Below are 18,546 nucleotides of genomic sequence, written 5' to 3' on the forward strand. Positions count from 1 at the left end.
ATCTCTGGTTCTTGTCTGATGCTGTGACGAAGAAGTTCAGCAAGCTATGCCAGTAGAAAGATAATTCTGTGAAAATCCTGGTACACAACAATGTCAAATGAATGCCAGTGCAGGCACAATGCAAGCAGAGAAAGCATGTGGGCTTTTGGCAGCAGCCAGACATTGGCTTCACCAAGCTACAATGAAAAACATCTTCAGAGCAGGAGGCACCCAATTCTAACTGTCACAGATTGACACCAAACTGTTCAAAGATTTCAGAGTTATCTTGCTATGTCATTTGCCACTCTGGTTGGTTTATGTGGGAAGAGATTAATGTGGTCCATCAGCCCTGAATAATTTTGGGAGCATAGTAAGAGATAGTAAGTTAATACATTTCATGTAAAATGAGAAATATTCCTGGAAAGTCCAGAAGGATCTCAAGCCCTCCAAGAGATTTGTTCTCTGATCACATGAAAGACAATAGCTGTGATTCTTCCTGTTTTCTTAGGTCAGTTTCTGTCACATTGCATATTGGAGCAGACAAGATACGGGACATTTAAAGGAAGATGTGCTCTGCCTGTAGCAAGCCTTCACATTTAACTCTGCATTGCGGTTTAGTTTGCTTCATAGAATTGGCTTTGGTTGTAGTGGTTCTCTCAGGACAGTGCAGCAAGTGTGGGGTGGCAAAGCCCACAGATGATACTGCTCTGCTCTTTCTTGTTCCTCAGTGATTTCATCTAGCTACCTGATTCAAGAGCCTGGGAAAAATGTTTTAGGCAGTTTACCTTTTGCAGTTCCTAATTGTCTGGTCAGAAACACCAGAAACAATTTTTATTGCAAGTAGAAAAGGAAATGGAAAAGGGTGTCGTCCAGTTTACACTCAGAGGAGGTTCCTTTCTCCCACACAAGAAACTTCTTTGTTTCCATCCCCTCCCAACAAGCGGATTTGTGATTACACATCTTTAGGTGGCTTGTGAGTCATGATGAACCTCAAATCCCTCCTTGGTAGTGTAGGATGTGGGTTAGGGATTCAAAACACAAATGTAGATCCAGCAGCACTTAAGAAACTGCAGATGGGGGGTGCAGAATTGAGAGGCCAGGGAGAATATGGTTACGATAATCAAGAGCGAGTGCAGTTCACGAGTGATGTACAGTTGTAAAACGTTTTCCAATTTTTGGACCTCACAGGATGAGGGGTACGTTTAATTCCAAAAGGAAGCGTGTGTGTGACCATATTGCTTTCTGCAGTAAAAGGACTGCAGTTGTGAATTAAGACAAATAAAGGGAAGCTGGAAGCAAATAGCTTTCGCAAGGTGACTTCCTAGCAACAGAGAGACCCTCAGTAGGTGCTGAGTGCTCCTTTAAAGCTCTGTGCAGACAGAAAAACGTATATGTTAATTACTAGGTTGATACTTTTCAGTTGATGAGTGACACTTCCTGCTTAAGATTGCAACTGGCTTTTAATTATTTGGAAGACTGGCTTTCCATTGTGGCTCACTGCAATTATTCATCTCTTTTTCTCTCAGAAGATACGGAGCAGTTTTACGCAAGCAGGAACTTTTTTTTATGGTGAAATAGCCATTAATTATTGCAGAGTCTTTTCCAGCCTCACCATTCCACTTTTCCAAGGAATCATAATTCAGCCGCAAACATCTGCTTTATGCTAATGCTAATTCTATGCTGCAGAATGTCCTGCCTCAAGAACCATTAATCTATGCAAAATGAAGTTTAAATTATGTTGATGTATATATATCTTAGGTTTGACCACATGCTTTATATTATAGAAGTTAATTCACCACAAAAAAAAAAAAAAAAAAAAAAAAAACAGAGTTAAAAGACTCTTCCTGTATGCAAAGAGCTGGACAAGCATGTATTAATCTCCATTAAATATTCTGAAAAATCAGCCCATTATGAAGTTATTTTAAGAGTTAACCTGAAAATACATATTGCAAGCAGTCATAAAATTGCTCTCTAGCAATTTCGTGACCTAAAAGTTCAAAAGAAATGTCGTATTTTTGCTTAGACATGTTAATTATTGGGGGCTGTCTGTGGCAACTAATTCAGCTCTTTGAAATCCGAGAACAAAAGCATTGCTAGAAAGAGAGCACAGCCTAGGGATGGAAACGTGGGGCAGGGAGTCAAATGTGAGCTCTGTCCCCCACGCTGCCATGAGCATGGTGTTCAGGTTTTGCCAGTTCGAGCAGAGATGATGCAAATATTGCTGAAATCAATAGGACTCTTTCCATTAACCTCTGTAGGCTTCAGGTCAGATCCAGACATACTGAGCCTCGGTTTATTCATCTCTCAGAGTGCGTGCACGTGTGTGTGTGTGAAAGCTTGCAAAGGAGCACAGTGAAGCAATTTCTAAACCATTGCTAAGCATGAGTAAAGAGGACAGAAAATCCCTGGTAATGAAGGCAGAATATTGCCATGCATATATGGTGACTGTTACTTACATGCTCCCGTACGTGCCCCTCACTCACCTTGCAGTTCTTACCTGTTGTACACACTCCCCTCTTCCGCAGCTTTTTCCTTGTTTTTCCTCCTCTTCGCAAGCACATTTAGGCCTTTAACAATGATTTCATACCCATCTGCAGTGCTTTCTTCCCACTGTGTTTTGATGGGAAATTCTTCTAATCCTCATCTGTAAACCATTTCACCAGATATGCCAAAAGAACAAATTGCTTGTTTAGGTTGTGAGCTCCAAGCCTGTTGCTCAGCTCCATCTGGCAGAGCACCCAACATATTGCTCGTTCTTGACAAATAATAAATGCTAATAAATGCTAAAGCAGTCACCACTTCCTAGCCGTTCTTTGTGCTCGTTATTGCTGTGATGCTGAACTCACCCACGTGCAGTTTCTTGGTGCATTGTGCACCATTGGTGCATTGGTGCATTTCATTGCATGTGCCAGCCCTGCCCATAAGATCAATGAATTTTCAGATGCCCCAGCCAGAATATTCTGTCAGTCCATGTTCAACCAGAAATATCTGTGTTTTTATTCCAGGTTCTAGTAAGTAAAAACTGCAGGGACCACCCAGGGCACAGATTTTAAGCCTACCAGTCAGGCAAGAGCCAGAGCTGTGGCTTTATCATCTTCTTTGTCAGTCTTGCAAGGATGGCACTGAGATGACAAAGAACATGATAAACAAAGGGGAGCCTATATGTGGGTACTGAAGGTACAGAGTTTGTTGTTACATTGCTGACTGTGGTCTGTTCTTCTTGTAGAAACTATACAGGAAAGAAATCAAGCCACCTTTCAAGCCTGCAGTGGGACGGCCAGAAGACACCTTTCATTTTGATCCAGAGTTCACATCTCGGACCCCCACAGGTTAGTGCAATGGCACATGGGTGACTGATCTTTTTAGTGATTCAGCCATCCTCTTCCTCCCTATTCCAACTGAGTCAAAAAGTCTTATCACCCATAGGATTGCTGGATTTTGCAATGTTCAGCAGGAAGCAAAGAGCAAAAAGTTTGCATTTCTAAGAAAAGAAGTTCATAAAACATTTCACCAACTTCACATTACCACATTACCATCTTCACATTGCAGACATTAATGTCTGCATTTTTTACAGTAAAACTAATAGTTGATTTGCTATTTTATTTCTATTGTTGTTGCTTATGTTATCTGAATTTATCTGTTATAAATTACCTCAACTGTTTTAAATTACCTCAATTTCAAAGAACCTTGAATCTCTGCAAGGTAGTATTTAAATACATATTCCATAGATGTTATCTTTAATTGTGAAATGACATAGACTGTGGACTGTTGGAAGTTAATACATGGTTAACATTAATGGAGAATCACCAAGTTCTCAGATCAGTGGAGCTATGCCGAAAGGGAATTTGGTCTACAATATTTAGAAAATTCTTGCAGTGAGGATGTTGCTCTTATAATTTCAATTTTCTAACAAGTATATCACTTTTTGTGCAGTATATCTTGGTTGTTGCACAAAATATCAAAACAAGAATATCAGTAACCTCAGAAGGGTAATCCCAGTTATAACACTGCCTCTTGCTAGACGTGGATTCTAGTCTTGGTTCCTAGGGTGTTTTGATTTGGGGTTCTGTTTTTGTTTGTTTGTTTGTTTGTTTGGTGAGGATGTGCAGTCTTACACAAGCTATATAAAAAAAAAAAAAAAGAAAAAGAGGTTATACTCTGGTTATTTGGAAACAAGGCAAATATATTTTACACCTCTGACTTTAGCTTTAGTTCAGATCTCAGAGGACCCATATGCCCATTTCTCTAAAATAATGAAGAGTGAAAGTTAGTCTGATCTCGAGAAAAGTGTAGGCCGCTTCCCTGGAAAGTCTCAGAGAAAAGCTAAGAGTTTGGATTGTTTTGGAAATTCACACATCATCCATTGTGCTGCCATAAAAACCCTTGTACTTCATGCATGTGGTGATGTCCAGCATTATATTTTACACTGTATGTGTTCTTGCTATTGCCTCATTCAGTTTGGTATCTTGTGCAAAACACTGACTGAGAAGGTTTGTCTTGGGGTGGGGGCTGGAGTAGGGGGATGGACTGCCATGGCTTCTGCTTCATGCTGTTATGGAAAGTGGCCTGAGAACCAAACCCTATAATTTCCAAATGGGTGTAATTGTGAGTTCCTGTACACTTCCAGAGCAATAGAAAAGCCCTTGCAGATTGGCAGCACATGTATATTACCAAGGAGAGGCACAGACACACAAAGTCTGTCTTTATGAATGAACTCTATTGCCTGGAGTCAGGTTTATGTCAAAGTTCTGGATCCAGTACCTTGCTAGTCTTGTAGTTTGCTCTATCACAGAAAGCTTTCTTTGGCCTGGAGGTTGAAACAGCTTTCTGCAAATTCCTAAGCTCTCCTCTGAGGATGCCAAAGATGCAGTTTCTGATATTGACAGTTCATCGATATGGGTATAGTTTCACATTAACTTTTCTCAGAGATTCATCTGAGTTGGAGGTGTTTTTTCTGGCCTCTGGTTTCTGAAGTCCACCGTTGTGCACCAACATTTCATTTATGTTGACTCAGCTATCTATACCTGAGCCTAACAGGGAGCAGGAAACAGAAGTGATCCAGGTTATAAGCGGTGATTTGAAGAAGGATCAAATCAAGACATTGTGGTGATCCAACTTAGAGTTCAGTCCACAAATGGCTGTGCTATGTTAAGTGATGGGGCAGTGTTCCATAACCAGCAAGACATATTAGGCTGGCTTTACTGATGAGAAAAAGTATGTAAGATTGCACCTCAGGTATCTAAATCTCCTCTTCTGCAAATAAGAAAATAATGTTTACTAACCCTAGTGAAGCATATTGATGTAAATTACTTAAGATTTATGAACCCTTTATAAATCGTGTCATGTGAGATGCTCAAGTGGGACAAAGCATTATGGCTTTCACAGTTAGGAAGGTAACCGTTATATGAGATTGGTGTTTGCACGTGGCTCTAATTCAGATATATGAAGTGATTCTGGATTTATTAAGACTGTGAAAATTATAGTTCATAACTATCACAGTTAGTTAACATGATTTAAAAACAGTTTTGTATTTAACACTAGTGTTTTAACATTTAGTTCATATGATGGGCATATCAGTCAATGGTGATGAATATTTTATATTGAACACCAACTAATCAGTAGCTCTTTTACAGTGTTTGATAAAGAGATTAGCAGGAAATTATGAAGGAACAGTTATTTTAAATAAAGATGACCTAACATTTGTGGTTTAGAGCTGGATCACAGCTTTTCTAAAAATCAGGAGTGTTCAGATATTAAAATTCCTTTTTCAAAGCAAATATTTTTTTCCCTTAATTAATCTCTCTTGGAAAATTGCTGTAGTATATTTGCCATTGTGAGAAGTACCCAGTGATGCAAGAGTTCTGGTGTGATTCATCCATGTATTTGCAAGGGCAGTACGCATCAGCACACTGAGATAAACAAATAGCCTGCATCATTTTACCAAAAAACACATAGCTTTTTCACATGCTTTGGAGTGAGGTCAGATTTGCTGTGCTTTTTTCTGACTCCAGTTAAAGCTGAGGAGACTTTTTAATGAGATGTAGAATTAGCTGCAGTCTCAGTTTTGTTTATTTCTGGGCAGATAATTTATTTTTACCGTATTATGGCTTCAGAAGGACTAAACCTCATCATGGTAAATCACATGTTGCATTGGAGGAAATACAAAGGAGAGTGGGGAAAAGAACAACTAGAAGATGAGCAAATTTGCACAGCATATGTTTCAAAACACCCAGCCAGCTACCCAGAAATGGTTTGTAGTGGTGCTCTTACTGCTTAAGGAAATGCCCAGGACAGAACATACACTGGGGAGAAAGATTTCTTCAAAGCATTTCAGAGTTTTAAGTGAAGCGCACCTCTTCTCTTCTTACTTTGGTGGGATGTTTCTCTCAGTCAGTGGTGGCATAGAAAAGAGGGACTGTTCTCTGGTTGTTTCATTCCAGCGGCAGAACAATTCAGGGCTCTTTGAACTTCAGACATTCCTCTGCTAAGGGGGGAGGTTAGTTAAAACACCCCCAGATAGTTTTTTCACCTGAGGACAAGCCAGCCAGCCTCTTCCCTAGAGTAGGTCCCAGCTCCTAAAGCTGCTCCAGAAAGACCCTCGTGAGACTGCAAACCACCACTGCTGGAGCATCGTGCTTTTACACCTGCTTCACGTCTTTTCTCTTTTGCATTCTTCTCTCCCACACACTACACCACATTACGCTAGCTTTTGTAATTTCTGTAGTCAAAGTGTGCCACAAAGGACAGATAAAGCATCCCACAGCTTTTTTCCACTCCCTGAAGAGCTTCTGCTAAGCCAAAGGGGTGCACTGCCTAGAGTCATCCGTCTTCCCCTCACTGTCCTGTCCCTTCTCTCTCTGTGCATAGTCCTGGCACAGGCAGTGCTTCCTACTGGAAAGGACAGACACTGTGGAAAAAAAAAAAAAAAGCACAACAAAACCTCTGTATCCAAGATCCTTGCAGATAATATCCCTGCATTGTTCAGATCCAGAGAAAAGGGACAGAGAAGGCGTATCAAAGTTTTGATTATGGAGGTGAATTGGATTCATGCGTGTCTACCAGTTCAGCAGTCTGCTGATGACTGGCAGGGGTGACTTTGTCTATTGCAGGTGCTGTTCCATTACTTTCTAATCCTTTGTGCAGCTCATGAAGTCATTTTCTTCCTTCTACAGATTCCCCAGGTGTTCCTCCAAGTGCCAATGCTCATCATCTTTTCAGAGGGTTCAGCTTTGTTGCCTCTAACTTGGTACAGGAGCCTGCACAGCAAGATGTGCACAAAATCACTGTTCATCCAATTGTGCAGGTACAGATGCTGATGTTAAACTTTGCATTTGGTGGGTAGATACATATGTGTAATTTGTATTTAAACTGCCTCAGGATTTCACAGCTACCCAACCCTCATCTGTTTCCACACAGCATGTAGGAGATGGAAAATGAGATATTTTTTTCCAAAGGCTTTTACCTTTATATTCACGTTCTCCACTGTCCTATAAATGAAATAGTGATCACACCTTATCACAGCTCAAAAGAAATGCACTTCTGAATAGCTGAAGTACTATTCCAGTTGTGCATGCAGGGCAGGTGACGGAGTGCTCTTTTTTCAGTGAATGATGTCATTCTCAATAGTTTTGTCTTGAACTGTGTGATACAGTCCGTGCTGGCAGAGGGGCTTAGTGAACGACTCCTGTAGGCTCCCACACACATGGAGCCCAAGCTTCTGGGTGTAAAACGCCACTCTGCTCCTGTTGTGATTGCACAAGAGCCTGGTTGTACTCACATAACCCAGAGTGTCTTGATGGGGGAAGAACAATTGCCAGACACTTGGTTTCTTGTTGTCATTCCCCTATGACATGCTCTCCAGTTATTGTAATTTCCCATTAGTGTAAACCAGAAATAAATTGCTACAAATGGCTCAATAGATCAGAGGAACAGTGAAACAGGAGAGGAACTGCAGTGCTTAAAAGGGCAGCAAATTTTCCCACAAGGAAAATTTTTTTCCCCCCCTTACCCACAGTGAGAGGTACTTTGCTTCAAGGGGAGAGTCCCTGTCTGTGGGATCAGTTTTCATGCTTGTTTTAATAATTTATAGTTTATTCTTAAAGATTCTCTTATGCACTACTAAGTGAATTGTTAACCAAGCAATTACATCCCAGATTTTTTGTTTGTGTGTAAAAATGTATTGAATTTAACATGTGCATGTCTTTCAAGGTTACATGTCTTAGAAGGTTCTGAGCTTTACTAAGGAGCATACATTTTCAGAGAGAAGATCCTAGAGGATTTGTAGAGCTGCTGGTCATTTTTTGAGTCCTGGAAGGGAGTTTACAGCAAGGCCTCAGATTTGGGCTTTGGGAAGCCATCACCACCTAACCAATCCACCGGCCCAAATGCATTCGAAAGGGCATATGAACTAGTGGTGCCATAATTCATTTTATACCTCTCAATAATAAAATAAGAAGTTTTAAAGCATTTCCTATTTATTTTCACTAGAAAAATATTTTCTTAAGTTATGCTGACTTAATATGATAATTTTTCTCTCACACTGAAATCATAGTAAAACATATTCTTAACAAGACTCCCATTGGACTGGAGATACAACCCATATGAGGTGTATCTGTTTTGAAAGCTGTGAAGCTCTTAGCTGTTTATGTTGTCTGGCCCTTCAGTTAGAAATTAGTTTTCAAAGTATTTTTTAATTAGAAACAAATTCGTATTGTCAAGAATTGTGGGTTTGCCAAGAGATTTGGGCCCATAGTTCCCTGTGAATTTCTAATAGGAAGTGGTTGTCTGCATTCCATGAATAGTTTAGAAAATCACTGCTTTTTTGCCATTACTTCTACATGAGCAACTCCATCTTACAGACTGAAAAGAGGTAAAAAGGGCTGGGATACACTTGCTTAGGTAAAGTGCTTTGGATTTATTTATTTATTTATTTATTTATTTACTTAATCTGGACTTAGAAAACCAGCCAAGACAGGAGATTTCTGTGGAGAAGATGAGATCAAGCACTTCCTAAAGACTAGGCTAGTCCATGTGTTTACATAGCCATGTCCTGACTCCCTTATTTTGTCTTTCTCTGTAGCAATTACATGGGAACAATATTCACTTTACAGATGGATATGAGATCAAGGAGGACATAGGAATTGGCTCCTATTCAGTGTGCAAGAGATGTGTTCATAAAGCAACAGAAACAGAGTTTGCAGTGAAGGTAAGAAATCCTTCCGGCAGGTGCCAGAAATGTGGTTTGACATTGCTCTGTCTGCCTGGGCAGCAGCGTGGTCAGCGGATATTTAGTTGGCTTATTTCTTCTCAGTGTTGCTTGTGGTTTTTTTTCTTTCAAAAGATGAGGGGGTTAATGGTAAGTCTTATGTTATTTCTCACACCTAAATCTCATCAAGTAAAATGGAAAAATCCTTTACAGTCTAGCATGGAAACCCTACTAATCATTCCAGCCACGTTCTTTGCCTTCTAGATATGATTTTTAACAGATCCTACATTGAATCATCATAAATAAACAAAATAACATATAAAATGATTGCAAAATTGATTGCCATTTGATTGCAAAATAGAATTTTGTTCTTCTTAAGTTTAGTTCTTGCAGTTCTTTTTGTAATAAGAGAGATATGCCAGTGAAAAATGTAGTCACCTTCAAATAATTAGATTTCCTTTTGTCTTCTTGACATTCAGCACCAGCATGCTACACAAAGGAGCAAAACACAAGCTTCAGTGGAGATTCAAAATGTAAATTCAGTGGAAATTAGTTGGATATTAAAGACAAATCAGTGAACTTCAGAGCTGGTCAAGCAATACTATATGTCACAGCAGCCAGCAGCCAGGAAGCTGCAAGGATATATGTAGGAGGGAATCTGTTCTGATAGGAAATAATGGCTCTCCAGCAGAACTGCTTTGGAAGGTCACAGTCATTGGGCTAAATTACAACCTCCGTTAAGTGCTGTTGGTTAATAGTGTGCAGCTTTTACAGAGGGCAGAAAAGTCTAGTGTATGTAGCAAGTGATCATGAGGTTACATCTCAGAGGAAAAGTTCCAAACACCGAATTTTCTTTGGGAGAAAGGAGTACTAATTAAAACACTCATATGCTAGAAACATATTTAGGGATTTTGTTCTTGTACCAGAAAGAGGCAAGCTTGGATTAAATGAGGAATTAGAATAATGAATTTGGAAAGACACAGACAATTAAGTCAGATCCTTTCATTCTGCGTGATCTCATGGGAACAGATTGCTTAAATGAGCATAAGACAAAAAGTAGTTCCTTGAAATCAGTACACAGAGAAATATATTTAGCAGCATTGCAGTAAATGAAGTATTGTAGTCAACTGCCTTTCTGTTTTTTTGTATTTTAAAAATTGTAGTAAAATATGCAAACTTAGTTTTTAAATGAAATTGTGTCTGTGCTTTTAAATAAGGAGATGAGAGTTTAAAGTGATCCAAATTGCAGTCCATGAGATAAGTGAGCCTCAGGTATTCAATAAAATAATATTAAACTTTTTATTCAGTCTTTTTTTCCATGACAAAACTGAAGATAGTGCATTGTCCATTAAAGCCCTTGAAAGTTTTGTTTTCTCCAAGCGGTGCCCACAAAATTCTGGGAACTGTTAACAATTGACAATTTGTTGATGTCATTGTTCAAATGACAGATTATTTTTCTAGGCTATACCATAATTAGGAGCAGAGACCTACCAGCAGGTCCATGGGCTTGTGTATGAACATGCTAGGATTTTCATTTTTAATGAATGGAAAAATGAGTTTTCCGGTGACCAGTTCATTTGTAAACAGATGTCATTAGGCTATAGTAGGTATGGATTCTGTGCAATTAAATGACATCTGTGGTGGAAAAAATGTGAGTTAAATTAAACTAATAATTTTACTATTTTATGCATATCAAGTACTGCTGACGGCTTTATCAGTGTAATACAAATACAGCACAAAGCCAAAATACAAAGACCTCTATCCTCAAAGATGTCAAAAGTGCCTCAATCCAAACTGGTCCAGCACCTACTCAGTGGTTGTGGGTTTGGAGTACCTTAAAGAATCTAGAGCAAACTCAACACGTGGAGAAACCCAAAGCCAGGCCCAGGAGAGGTTAGCCCTTCGATTGCTAGGTTTATGCTCTTTTCCATTTCTATTAATCTTTTCTCTTTTTATTCTTTTCTCCCTCCACTTCTCACTACTCTTTTCTTGTCATGCCAGTAGTTTTTGATTTTGACTACCAGTTTGACTACCAACACACACAGCACCTCCGTTTCTGACGCAGAGTGAGTCAGAAGTGTAGCACAGATTTGGGCTTGGAGACGGTTGGTGGTTTTCTGTTTGCACATTGACTGCTGCCTGTTTGATTATTATTCATACAAATATACTAATTTTATTATCCTTTCATTTTTATCTCTATTTGATATCAAGATTATATCATTTTGCTATCAAAGTAGCTCACTTTCATAATGACTGCACAATGCCACCCATTTCAAGTAATTAGATAGCGCAGGAGTTGCAACTGGCATTATCATAATTACATATCAGTCCCTTTTGACACGCATCCTTTAACTTTCTCTATAGAAATCACTGTAATTAGACTCTTTTGATATCTTTCAGTAAGTATAATTTTCTCCATGCTCCCTAATATATAACAGTCACAGGAAAATATATCTACAGCGATAGTTTGTATGATAGGCAGCTTCCCCATTTGTCTGGTACCAGCTCATTAAAAGCTCTCTCGTTAGCAGTGACTGTCGACACGTCAGAGAGCATCATCCCTTCTCCCCAGGGGACGCTGGCAATGATGAAGGAGTTCAGGAAATGACGTGGTGGCATCACCGCAGGAAGAAGTGCGTAATGTCACCGGTTAAATAATCCCTCCATGGAGAATGCCACTCACCAGGCCTTATTTACTATCGCTGCGTAGTGCCACACTGAGACAGCAGGGTACTGAGCCAGAGTAACTTGAGTCAGAGCTACTGCCAGAAAATCCACACAGAAAAGCAAAACCTTTCTTAATCCAGAAGCAGCATGTATTTGTCAGAAACATTTCATCCTTTTTGCTTTTGCTGGCCATCTGCAACTAATTGGAGGCCATCTTATAGAGCTAATTAGATGTTTAGCAGTGCAAAGAGCTTCTTTGCTGGCATGATAAAAACACTTGAACAGAACTGTAATTTAATTCTTTTCAGTGTTCAGTGAGATATGGCATATCATTCACTGAGAGGCTTTTGGAAATCCCTGCAGACACCTCTCTGCACCTTTGGGCACCCAGCTACCTTTGTAAATCCAGTCTCAACTTTCAGAACAGATTTTTCTTCCAACTTCTCCCCTTTCCTTTCATGTCATTTGTAAGAACGAAATGCTAATAATAAAATCTATGTCTATTTTAGAACTGCCCTCAGGCTTCTAAATCCAATATTTAAGAATTGAGACTTAACACATCTAAACTACTGTGAGCATATCAATGCCATGCACTGGAAAAGCTTACAGGCAGCTATATTTCCTGCAAACTGAGTCTACCCTAAAAGTAGTAGGAACCTGTCTGGGTCCGTGCAGGTAGATTGGGGCTTAGAAAATCTTTCCATTATATTCTACTGCATGTACATACCCTGAGGCACTTTAAAAATTTTACTCTCTGGCTTTTTTTCCATCCCATTCTCAAGTGAAAGAAAGTATAAAGTTATGAAATACAAGTATACTGTTCATTCTTCTGAATGTTTTATAAGACTCTGGTGTAAAGAAGAACACTTGGGGGGTGAGGAAGGGAAGTATTTCTCCTCTGATGGACCTCTAATGTGTTTCAGATTCTTCTGCTAGAATTTTGATCATCCTGACTAAACCAGGCATAATGATTTTTAGTAACAAAGGGAACTGGCAGTGTCGATCACATTCACAAGCATCAAATGGGTGCAACTGTAACAGCAAGATCAGAAGCAAAGGAAAATCAGATCAAACTATTTCAACCGCATGAGTATCTAAAGAAAATAAGTCAATTAATTAAGAGACTGATGCTAGAGCAGATGGGAGGGATTTCTGTGGATGGAAAAAAAGTCTGCGATGGAAGCCTAAACAGATTAAGAGCTCTCTTTCGGAAAACAAAGGAAATGCTAGAGATTTTGGTGAATCAGATTTTTCAAAATCTGCCAGAGATTTGATGCAATTAGTGCATTCCAGAATAATTTTTTTCTTTACTTAGAATCATTGCACTGGTTTCAAGCTTGGATCCCTACTTCTAGTGAAGCTTTCAAGCTGGATTTAGATTGACTTCTCCCCCCACAAGGAGAGAATACTGGAAAATAATAGCCAAAATAAAAACTGCTGCTGCTATGGCCTATTTTACCCCCAATATGTTGTCTGCCCCAAACAATGCAGAGGTGGATAGGGGCCAGCTTCAACAATTTGATGCCAAGTACTTTCTTTTCCAGGTCAAAAGACTACCTACATGGTTAAATCTTACAGATCTTTACTCTTCACATGCTGTTAGAGACAGGGCAAATGTCTGGATAAAAGGGCAGGGTATGCACTTCTCTCTCCGCTGAGGAGGAAAAGCATATGGTAGAGATAGTCCCAAATGACAAGATCAATTTTGCAGATGCCAATACTACAGTGGAATTTGGATCTCGAAGCACGTGTGAATTTCATGACTTTTTTCCTATCTCTGTAATGTACTAACCAACTATTTGTCTCCAAATGTTCCCCAGCTGTGAGCAAAGCTAAATTTTGCAGTCTGTGTCTGCCTCTGGGATACAGGTTAGTTTATGCTGGAGACCTAGTAAATCCTAGAGTTCGTATATAATTCTGGTAATTGCTGAGCAGTGAAAGTACATCTATCTCCCTGTGTTTTGGGATGTGCAGACTGGGGAGAAGGTGCATTTTAATGAGCTATAAAAATGCTATAACAGTGGAAAAGTGATGTCAACATGCTATCAATAAAGAGAAGTCAGCAACTCCTGAGAGCTGTTTTTAGCAGGCATGTGTAATTACACTTGCTATATACATCTATTTATGTGATAATAGCAGTGAGTGACAGTCACCAAATGCTGTATGAATACCAGAGTTGTTTCATAATTTCTTTCAACTTCATGGTGCCCTTCTATTGATGTTCATGATTTCAGTTTGCTTGGTTTTGGTTGGTTGGTGTGGGTAGATATGCTTGACTATATAGTTGGCTCTACAACATTTTCCCCATAACCTATATTATGGTTATGTCAGGAGATTAGTGCTGAATGGAGAAAGCATGAATGACAACAAAAAAGGTAAAGATGGTGCTATTTTGGTATTTTTGGTTTAAGATCGATTATAAACAAATTAGAGAAAATCTGAAAAATGAATAGCAGACAATATGCAATAATTGCAAAGCCATTTCTATCAAGACAGTTACAAATTTATATGATATAAAACAGACGAGTCCAATGGGATGTGATCAAAATCTATAAATATCTTTAAGGTGATATAAATTATGGATGACAACAATTCAGCTGCTAAAGACAGCAAGACAAGACAAAATGTCTTGAAGCTAAAAAAAAGGGAGTTTCAGGAAAAAGTCTGGTCATGAGACCTGTTGGTAAAACAGACTCTTCAAGAGGATGACCAAGGCATCTTCCCTCTCAATGCACAGAAGTCAGACCTGTCATTAGTGGAGATGTAGCCTTACAAAATGCAGGGTCAGAATGACAAGACCCTTCCTTACCTTGATAAACTAGAGAGAACATTTACCACATTCTCCCATTAAGTTTGGTATATTAAGCCAGGATTCATGAAATCCTATTATTAAGACACTTCAGTGAAAGATTCTTTTCAGTGTCTGAAGGATGCTTAAGCTTGTAGAGTGGCAACAGACTCAGCTGGATGTAGGGTGCCATGTAGGACATACAGGTTTCAGAGCAGATTTAGGCACAAATTTCTGCGATGTTTTGGATTTGCATAGGGTTGTTTTCCAGAGAGCTGTTCATCTAACACTCTTCAGAGAACTAACATGGAAAGCCCTTAAATATAATTGGGAAACCATGGTGGGTACAGGAAGAGTGCTTACAAAGAGCATAGCCTGGCATCCTCCAGGTACGATGGAGAGAGAAAACTGATTGCAGTAAAATGGTTGAAATAAAAAAGAAGTGCAGTGGAGAAAGCTGTCTGTGAGGGTCTTTATATATGTGAGGGTATTTCAAAGGCTTCCTTGGCTGTCCCACTTTGAGTAACTTTATTAAAGGGTCTTACATGCTGGATGTTGCTGTGTACAATTTCACTCACCATAGCAAGAGGCAATGAAGCATATTTTATAATGTCCTCATTTCGTAAGATTTGGGTTTAGCCAAACGCCTGCCGAACTTCATTCATCCTCACTTACCTATTGGTTTCATTTGGGCATGCTGAGATTTCTCACAGGTACAGTCACCACAAATCAGCTCTTCAGAGGGGCACGTCTTCAATAGGCAGGACTCTGCAGCTGCAACTTCAGAAAGGATGGACCAGTGCAGAGTGCTGGTCTCTGCTTGAAAGACTTGGAAAAAGGCAGGGCAGAGAGCCAGGAGAGCCTTGAGCACTTTTACAAGCACCACATTGTTTGTAGCAGCAAGCACCATTGCTGACTGTTGACATTTGTCTAACTGGGATCAAGGTGTTCTTTAAGTCTTAACAAACAAGCAGAGGAGACAGATAGAGGCACAGAAATGTGGGCAGGCCACCTCTTAAACTTCAGAGCAAATCTTAGATATGCAGTGGCTGTGCGTTCCCTCTGGCTTAAGGATTACTGCAGCCTGCTTTCCATTTGCTCACAAAGCTCGCAGTGCCTCTCTCCTTGGCGTTGCTGAGCTTTTGAAGAATGCGAGATGATGATATTTCTCAGTCCTAACTGGATCTTCTCTGAGACCTAAGATCAGGCAGCAGTTTTCCTACAGCTGAGTAATATCATGTTTCTTTTCTCTGGCTTGCTTGCCAAATACCTAAGCGTTTTGGACAGCATTTGGTCCTTTGCGGCCCTGTTTCTCTTTTGGGGCTGTTTAAACTGTTTCTTGTATTTGTCTTCCATATTGATGTAATAATTTTCCCCTTTTGTAGTATCTGAATATGATACGCTGGTTTTCGTCCCTGAAGGTTTTTGTAAAAGAAGGTGGGAGTAGCACTGCAGTCATCTGGCGGACTGGAAACTGATCAGTCTGATCCACAGGCGTGTGCTAGGGCTGTGCAGAGCCGGCTAAAATTGTGCAGAGCCTTTCCCACTCGGCTATTCTGCCTCCAGAACCGCAGACTTCTCCCTAAAATGAGATTTACTATTTCACAGGTGCTATCGAAACAAATTTTGGTGGGGTTTGTGTTGCTTAGAGAATGTGTGCAACTGCGTAGGTGCTGATTAATTAGTGCTACGGTTGCAGCCGACAGCTCGGGAGTGCTAAGTCAGCAACGGGCACGCTCTTTGTGCAGAAAGCTTAATGCCCCACCCACACAGCTTGGCCTGATGGCCAGTGCTTATTTCAAAAAACTAATGCTAATTAGTCCTGTTTCTTTTAACATTCATTTCACAATTATTATTTTTTTCTGAAAGATTTAAGCATGGACGGGGGGAGTGGATCTCTGGAGCTAATCAGAACTAATAGCACAGCAAATAGTCCCTCAGAAACTATTAGGCTTGGAATAGTTCTCCTTGGAGACATCTTAAATGTAAATTATACCATGGCTTTTTAAATAATGTTAGCCTTTCTGCAGTGATTTTCATCCAGCTTGAATAATTTGACATCAAAAAAGGAACCAAATTAAAACAGATGCTTGGCATGAATAGGACTTATTTTTAGAAGAAAATATTACTGAAATGGAAACCTGTACGTTTTCCAGCTCACAGAACTGCAGAGCTCTATCTCTGTGATACTTTTGTTGGAATTAATATTGTAGATGAAACTGTCAGTTTAAAATCTCTGTGTGCGTTGTTATGCCGTCTCTTTTCAGAAGGGATGTGTATCCCAGCTATAGTCCGTTCCACCACTGGTGCCCCCAGTTTCAGATATGAAACTCAGTGCATACATATGGTGTAGAAACAGTGTGCAAAGAGACATGGAGTTAATTCTTCTTCCTCTGCTCATCTCTCCCCCAATGAAAAAAAAAAAGAAAAAAGAAAAAAAAGAGAGATTCCTACAGGGAGCATTGCATCATGCTGTTATATGGATCTCTTCTTAAATGTGATTAATGCATTAATGTGATTAATACTATAGATAGGTTTTAGAGAAAACTTCAAACCATGTAGGAGGAAATAAAGCATCTTTAGGAAGCGTATAAGCTCTTGTTCTCCTCCTTGCTTTTTCCACAAAGCCATCTATGTTCCCTGGTGCTGGTCAAAAGTAGCTTTCACTTGCCCTGCTTCCTTGAACACACTGACAGCCTCAGCTGTGGCCCCTTGAGGTATTGCAGTGCCCCGACTCTGCCCTGGTCTTCTGCTGGACTTTTCTGCTGCTGGAGCCAGAGCAGGAGACAAGGACTGTAGCAGCTGCCCCAATTCACTCTTGTATCTCAGTTTCAGCTCAAGGAAAGGTCACTTGGGGCAGCTGAAGAAAAGGCAGGCAACCGTCTCATTTGGGACTGGGGGCAAAAAGGGCAGCCAAGGAGTGCTACCCCTGATGCCCCTGCAGCACAGCTCACCAAAGCTTCTCAGCCAAAGCCACGCAACCTCCTTTATACCCATGTGAGTGCTGCAGGGTGTATCTTGAATTCTTCTCAATATTTAAGGTTGATCCCAGTGCAAGTGGAAGTTTTCCAGTGGAATAAATTCACTAAAATAAAATGGATATATTTATTTATTTGTTTGTTTTTTTTCAGTCCATGGTAGTGGTGCAGACAGGGTTAAAGCACAGTGCCAGCATTGTCACGGTTAGCTTGATTTCCCCAAGACCGGAGATGGAGGGAGGGGACTACTCTTGCCCATTTCTATTGACGCAATTAGACGGAGCTTTTGTGTCCTGCTTCACTTAAGAGGAAGAATCAAGTGAGAGCCAAGCAAACATTTTAATGCAGCGTTGTTTGTTCATTAAAGATGCACAAAGTCCTTTTTCCCCAGCCTAGGAAGCCTCAAGCAGCAGCGAACTGTTTTCTTGCTCCAGCTTGCCCTGGCCAGAGCGCCGTCCTTCCTCCTCAGGCCAGTCGCAGCTCTTCCCGTCACCGCATCTCAAGTTTCTTTTCCATCTTCTTTCTCACTCCGTTGCTTTTCTCTCACTCTTTCTTTTAGGCTGTTCAGTTTCCAGACAGCCAAAGCAGTTAAGTCGTCACCTCCTACCACCTGCTCTTTTCCAATCTCGCAACTTGTAGCGATGGAGAGAGCTCCATGTGAGAAACACAGGCATCCTCCTCACACAAGGTCACCCAGGTTAATTTCAGCTGTTTAAAAAGGCAATTTACATTACAGGGGCTAATTCTGCCCAAAGCAGATTAGGGAGTGCTCACACATACCCTTTCTTTGGCAGGGCTGTGAAGGCTGTAAATCCCAGCTGGTGGGTGGTAGCAGACAGCTGGGGACTGTAACATCTGCTAATGGCATAACTAGATCCAGAAGAAGAAATTCATCTACCCAGCCACAGACACACGAATACCTTCACAAA

The 18,546-nt window shown here is 40.2% G+C and overlaps 1 protein-coding gene across 3 annotated transcripts in view; it reads left to right on the forward strand.

Moving 5' to 3' along the window:
* RPS6KA2 (ribosomal protein S6 kinase A2) overlaps positions 1-18,546 on the forward strand; it is a 298,921-nt gene that overhangs the window by 262,258 nt on the left and 18,117 nt on the right. For all 3 annotated transcript variants that reach the window (XM_066994128.1, XM_048067792.2, XM_013186790.3), the window contains 3 exons: positions 3,206-3,308; positions 7,152-7,282; positions 9,059-9,184. In XM_066994128.1, the coding sequence (XP_066850229.1) occupies positions 3,206-3,308; positions 7,152-7,282; positions 9,059-9,184 (360 nt within the window). The remainder of the gene's footprint in view (positions 1-3,205; positions 3,309-7,151; positions 7,283-9,058; positions 9,185-18,546) is intronic.

Source organism: Anser cygnoides, chromosome 3, assembly GCF_040182565.1.
Source record: "Anser cygnoides isolate HZ-2024a breed goose chromosome 3, Taihu_goose_T2T_genome, whole genome shotgun sequence".
NCBI classification, from domain to species: Eukaryota; Metazoa; Chordata; class Aves; order Anseriformes; family Anatidae; genus Anser; species Anser cygnoides.